Source organism: Salminus brasiliensis, chromosome 2 (assembly GCF_030463535.1).
Source record: "Salminus brasiliensis chromosome 2, fSalBra1.hap2, whole genome shotgun sequence".
Lineage (NCBI taxonomy): Eukaryota > Metazoa > Chordata > Actinopteri > Characiformes > Bryconidae > Salminus > Salminus brasiliensis.
The window spans coordinates 36,667,646-36,674,291 of NC_132879.1; the positions used below are offsets into that span (position 1 = coordinate 36,667,646).

At 41.7% G+C, this 6,646-nt stretch overlaps 1 protein-coding gene across 1 annotated transcript; it reads right to left on the bottom strand.

Moving 5' to 3' along the window:
- Positions 1 to 1,976: 1,976 nt before the first annotated feature.
- Positions 1,977 to 5,663, bottom strand: calua (calumenin a). Its single transcript, XM_072673839.1, has 7 exons — positions 5,587 to 5,663; positions 4,528 to 4,764; positions 4,230 to 4,423; positions 3,845 to 4,011; positions 3,600 to 3,660; positions 3,176 to 3,375; positions 1,977 to 3,067 (listed from the first exon to the last, which is right to left on the bottom strand). Exons 2-7 carry the CDS (start codon positions 4,746 to 4,748, stop codon positions 2,963 to 2,965), a joined length of 948 nt encoding a protein of 315 aa, XP_072529940.1. The 5' UTR covers positions 4,749 to 4,764; positions 5,587 to 5,663; the 3' UTR covers positions 1,977 to 2,962.
- Between the last annotated feature and the right edge of the window lie 983 nt (positions 5,664 to 6,646).

The window sequence follows — 6,646 nt, forward strand, 5'->3', positions numbered from 1 at the left end:
GACACAGATGAATCATCTGCATCGGAAAATGATTCAGTGTTTCAGTAAATGGTTCAGTAGATGGCCTCATGTGCCATCTACTGTCCTGTCTGTTTACTTCTGATCATCATGATTCCATTGAAGCTCATTCACACTAATAAACCGTTATCACAGGTTGATCTTTTCAACAACAAATACATGTACCACTGACATGTGTCGAAATAATAAAATATTAATAAAAATAACTTAATTGGGGAATCTTTTGAGTTTCTCTTGAAGTTGCTTCACAGCACATGTTTGAACTTCCTCGAGGTAAGTGGGCGTCAGGGGGTTCAAACTAATATATATAATTAATAAATAAATATAATTATAATATAATTAATAAATATAATTATGCATGGATTAGGATCTGATAAATAAAAACAAACATCTTTTTGGGTTCTCCAGTTTCACCCCGTTGTGCGAATAAGCCAGTTTAGGAGGTGTATATGTAAGCTCGGGGTAACTGAATCTTGAATCTTTACAACGGTTTCAGTGACGTAACGAAGCTTCGTTGACCGTCATCACGTGACTCTCGTCTTTGGACAGAGGCACCGATTAATTGTGTCGACTCACAGCACTGAGGCTCTGTCCCATTACTCGCACCCCTCGTTTGCGCATGCCTGCTGTAGGGCGTGAAAGTTCTTTAACTTCCCCTAACACGCATGTTCACGAGCCCCCTAAGAACACTTAGCGCACTTGAACGCGAAGGCTGTTATATTACCCATGTTGCATTGCGATCCAGCAACATTTCTCGCATAAGCCCTCTGTGAAACCCGGCATCGTGGCCGCTGCAGTGTCGGATGTAGGTTGAAGAGGCACGGTGTGTCCCAATTCTGCACTAAACTGAGCGACGCCTTGAACGATCACGTCTCTTTTACCCGCAACTTCATTCAAGTGCACATTCAGGAGGGGCTTAGGCTGAGGATTGGGACAGTGTCGAAATGCCTACACTGCTTGAATGATCTGGTATGGAGCGTAGCATCTGTAGTTTAGGGACCCTCCCCCCTGGACTAACCCAGCACTTTCCACTTTAGATCTGATAGCTTAGGAGCTTTGTTACCACGATTTGACCACGCTTATAATTCTTTGTGGTGGAAATAAGGGTTGAGTGCTTTTTTTCTTACTTTCCTACGTTTGGGTAACCCAGATTTTGTGTTATTTGGTTTCTCTTGGCCTGTGCTCACCCCTGAAGTTTTCTCCTTCATCAATTAACAATAAACTGCTACCGGTTTATACAACTGAATCGTGTCCAGTGTTCAGTCTGGCAGAGGGTCTGGGGTGAGAGCCACCTCTCATTTTGTGTTACAGCCCGACTCCAGACCAGGTCGTGACAGAATGCTGATGTGTTTGGTAGGAGAACCTAGGTTTGGTTGCTGACATCTCTGAGAACTATAACTGTAAAGATCCTTAACACACTAATGGACCACCTCACAAGGCACAAGCTTAAGGCGTTCCCATGGCCCTCTGAACTAAACACCTCTGAAAATCTGTGGATATACCTTAAAACAGCTCAAGACTCCACACAGCTAGAAGCTTTTTTTTTTTCCAAGAAGAAATGGGCAAAAATCTCTTTACCAAGAATTGAAAAACTCTAGGCTCTCAGAGTGGGTCAGCAGGCTAATGTGCTTCCACTATGGCCCGGGAGTCGAGAGTTCGAATCCCAAGCCATGCTGCTTTGCCATCAGCTGCTGGAGTCTGAAAGAGCACAATTACAACAGTGCTCCCTCCCCTCATCACTCTTAGCAATGTTGCTCGACACATGCGTCTGTTAGCCATTGCTAGGTGTTAACACTGCTAGGTGTTAGCCAGATAGGTGTTGACTGGCTTCCCATGTATCGGAGAAAACATTTGTTAAGTCATCACCCTCCTAGTGTTGGGAGCATTGCTAGCGTTAGGGTGGGTTAGTTGGTAGTGCTGAATTGAGGAGAAAAGGGGGGGAAAAAATTGAAAGGCTGTTAGCTGTGCTGATGTTTTATTGAGAAATTGTTCAAGGGCATTTGAAATGTTTAGGTGCTCATGCATGGTGTTTATATCTCAATATCTTGTATATATCTATATCAAAATTATATAAAAAATAAAAAAAAACTAGAGCTGCTTTCAACACAACCTCCAACATAACAGGCAAAACTGAACTGTGAACTGAAACAGTGAAGACAGAACGCTCACAGAACGCAAGCATAATCAGGGAGGGATGAGCCAAATAATAATAATAAAAAAAGCAGCAAGGGTTTATTACATACATCCTTTCACCCATATGAACTCAAGTCAGAAGCTGGCCTTGGTTCTGCAACAGCCCTCAGTCCATGTGAGCAAATCTTAGGTTACTCAAGTAACAGGAAGTAACAGAACAGTACAGCAGACATTCAAGTCCTAGTTCTCTTTTGCAAACTGGAAACAAGTGGCAAGTGAGTAGAATAAAAGGCACAAACTGTAAGGGAGAATGTATCCAAACACAAGACCAATCTGACTAAATGTTCCGAGATATAGAGGGCTGAGAAAATCATGAGGTACATGAGTACAGACTGAATGTGTCCTTATGTAACATTAGTGTGAAAAGGACACATGCCACATGCCACATTCCACTCACTGCTTTTAGTGAGCAAAAGCAAATGACTGGGGGTGCTCATTCTATGGTTGTGCCTCTGTACGGTACAAATCAATATACAATTTTAAATGTGTGAAGTTAATACATCAAATATTGAATACACAGGCTGTGAATCCAAGACAGAAGCAAAATCTTCCGTTTTGGCAAGAATCCAGCAGTACAAAACAAGGACAAGTATAAATGTACGTGCACAGCAAACAAACAAACAAAAAAAAATACACATCAATTACAATGTTAATCTGATGCTTTAGTGTTGAAAATGATGCCTTATAAAATAAATTATATTATTTCCCACCTCAAGTTAAAAAGTTCTTAGCTATCAAACTACAAATTTGTTTAAAACTCGTCGTGTCGTACTAATGCTTCCCCAAAGTCAGTTGCTTGACTTCCCACAAACAAGTCATACTTATTGAGTATTTCCTCTTTGGTTAGTTTCCCATCCTGAAAGAAAAAGTGCATAAAATTCAGTTAAAATAAACAGATTACAGTTAAAAGAAAAAAAGAAAAAAAAAAACAGGACATGAATTTCAGAGTTTTTACTACACCCACCTTGTTTGAATCAGACTCATAAACCAGGTGCTTGGCCTCTGCCTCTGCATGGTCATAGTCAGCAGGCAAGATCCAGTCCATGGTCTCTTCTTTGTCCATTTTTCCATCCTTGTTCTTGTCCCTAAATTCAGAGAACTGCTCACGCTCTGTAGCTACCCATTCTGGCTCATCCATCTCATCTTCGTGGTTGTACATGTCACCTGCCATTTAGAAACAAGCATAGATAGATAAATAAAAGAGTACACCTATGTTGAGCTTCCTAGCCATTGCCTTCCTTTTCCTGTTGCAAACAATGCCTGAGAAATTCAGCTTCCTATAGCTTGGACGAAGACGAGGAAGCGGTTCAATAGGAAAGAGCCTGCTGTTTCTTCCAGTTTGTCTCCTGCTTGAGAAATGATTTGCTAAAAATGTGAAAAACACCCACCAATATACTCTTCCAGGTCAATAAAACCGTCCCCATTCTTGTCAATGTCCTCCATGGTTTCCTAATAGGAATAAAGATGAGAGAGGCAATGGTTGAAGTGTCATTAGAAAGGCAGACATGAGGTTATAACAAGGCTGGAAGGCAGAATTTCACACAAGGCAAATTAGCACCCCAAGATCACCTACAAACAAGCTATTCGAACTATTATAGCTATTAAAGACGTAGAGAGAAAGCATTAGACCCACCAGCACCACAATTTCCTTCATGTGTTCATATTCCTCAGGGTGAAGGAAGGCAGTGAACTCTTCTTTATCTGCAATACCATCACCATTTTTGTCTGCCATTTTGAAGCGTCGCTCATCTCTGGCCATCATTTGCTTGTAGTTGTAGCCATCGTCTGGCTCTGGGTCATCTGGAAGGGCACATTATTCATTTTATAAATATTACTAGTACAACATTGTGATTAGTTTTCTCAATGGTTTGAACTCTGTAGCTGCTTATGTACACTGTGTAAACAATTCTGGATGCATGGACCAATAGAAACGCTCGCTAAGTCACCAATTTGGAGATACATGCTTTTCATTGGACGGCAAAAATGAAATGAAACGGGTCATAAACTCCTAGACTTACCAAGGTAGGTGCCGTATGTGACGTTCTTGTACTCATCCCAAGAGATCATACCATCGTTGTTCATGTCGAAATCTTTCCACTGTCTGTCCACGTTATCATAGATGTACTTCTTCTGTGCCTTTTTAATCCACGCCCTCAGCTCCGCCTCGGTGACGAAGCCGTCCTGATCAGCATCTATCTTCTCCACAATTTTGCTGGGAAACCCCAAGGCAGAAAGATGGCATCACAAGGCATCTATGCTCAGACCAACTCTTACTAAAACACAGCCAACATCTACACTGTTCCTGACAATGCTCACCCAAGTCTATCCTTGCTCTCCTCCGGGGTCAGGTCATCAAAGGATTTGGCCACCTCTTCGCCAAGGAACGCATCATGGTCATAGTCAAAGTTTTCGCCATCGTTGTGCTCCTTGCTGCTCAGTAGTGCGTCATGGTGCACACGGTCCTTCTTCTCTGTGGGCTTACTGGTGGCGTAGACCACGCAAAGCGCAAAGCACATCAGCAAAGGCCTGATCTCCATCTTCTTTACCGACGTCCTGTAACAAACACAGTCAATATGAACACAACAGCGTGTGACAGTTACTCCTCATCAATGTGTACAAGAAGGTTTGAAGAAACTGGGGAAACTATGAATGTGGCGTCACCACAACATCAGCAGTTTAGCCCCACACATTTATGCGGAGGTTATAAGCAGTGTACTGGCCTGGACATTTAGACATAATATGAATCTGACAGTGTTCCTTTACTTTGGGCATATAGTGATGAACGGACCAATAGAAATGCTGCAGAAAAACACCTGGAATTAAATCTTTGTACATGGGCTCTTTCTCCAAAGTTTTTCCAGTAAATTTGCCATTTTGGAGACATATAGTAACAGCAGTTTGGACTATATAATCGTGGTGATCGTGTCCATCCTGTCCATGCCTTACATGTTTTCAAGACTTTTCTAATCACAAGTCCCAAAAAGGGACACACTGATCTCCTACAGCTTTCACAATACTCCAAACTAACAGCAGAAACGAAAGTGGCCTCAGTCAAAAGTAGAGTAGGTGTAGCTGGTTGGTCAGATATGATCAGTGCGAAAACATGGGACATAGGGCATAAACAGATCGCCTTATTTATTCGCAAAACGAAAACACTGATTACAACCCTTCATCGAGTGATGAAGAGGAGTCCTCCAAAACTGGCTAACCCCGCTCTTTAGCCAGAAAGCTAGCTAGCTAATTCAACGGCTAGCATATACCGTTAGTTCATCCGCTATTTCCGAGATTAAGCAGTTTAACAATCGGCGAAACCCTTTAAAATCACACATTTCACACGAACAATGTAATGAAAACGGATGTAGCTGGATTACTTACGAAGCTGCGGAGCCGAACCACAATTCCCAGAGATATCCCGACCCTCTGGACCCTGATCACACACCCCTGAGTCTCCTCACAGGAGAAACAGCGAGATCCAATCAGAGCGCAGAGAGTGTAGAACTGCTCGCTCATTGGTCCACTTCAGCATGACGACACCGGGATGCAACGACTTGGAGATGTTTAATGCAACGCTAAATCTCCGCGCTGCCTCCCGATTGGTCGAAGCGTTTCGAGTGTCCAATCAGAACCCAAAGAGGACACCGTGGTTAACACACCATTGGTAGTCGTCCGGGGAGGGTCACAGACTCTCCGATTGGGTGCAATTTGCCACGTCCCCAAATTTGAGATGGAGACAGACTGAGTCTGTGGATGGTAAAGCGGCTGAGCTCCACGTCAGGTAGCTAGCTAGCTAGTGTGCTCCTGCCGTTTCGTCATCTTTCTCGTATTTTTACACAGTGGTGGTGTTTAGTCTGCGTGTACTTCTACCACACGTTTGTACTTTCCCTTTATAAATTATGATGCAGCGCATAAAGTTTCTAAACTTTCCGATTTTACCTGTTATATATTCAGTCAACAGCTGAAAATAACATAATATGGAATGACAGTAGTTACTCTACACCTGACGTTTAATAATAGCTAATACTGGAATACTAAATACTGGAATTTTGATCATCTTTTTGGAAAGGGAATTGAAACCCGTCCAAAATGACCTATAATAATAAATAATAAAATAATTATAATAATAAAATAAAATCTTCCATTGATTTTTTTTAATTATCCTGTGAAGTTGATATTGATTGACATCATGATTATAGTGAATTAATACACTATATAAATATAGGGGGTGAAATAAGTATTGACCACATCACCAGTTTTTTTAGTTTTTTAGGTGCTATTGACATGAAATCTGACCAGATGTCGGTAGCATCCAATCCACACATGCAAAGAAATCAAACCGTAGGTGTCCATAAATGAAGTTATGTGTTATAAGAATTTCCTACAAAAGTCTTCTATAAACTCTGAGCTTTAGTTCCTTCCATAGATTTGCAGTTGGATT

Excerpts from the sequence above, each read along its gene's own strand:
- calua (XM_072673839.1), bottom strand. The coding sequence starts at position 4,748 with ATGGAGATCAGGCCTTTGCTGATGTGCTTTGCGCTTTGCGTGGTCTAC. Across the intron at positions 4,012-4,229 it reads CACATACGGCACCTACCTTG|ATGACCCAGAGCCAGACGAT; the intron begins GTAAGTCTAGGA and ends GTGCCCTTCCAG. Across the intron at positions 3,068-3,175 it reads ATGAGTCTGATTCAAACAAG|GATGGGAAACTAACCAAAGA; the intron begins GTGGGTGTAGTA and ends TTTTTCTTTCAG.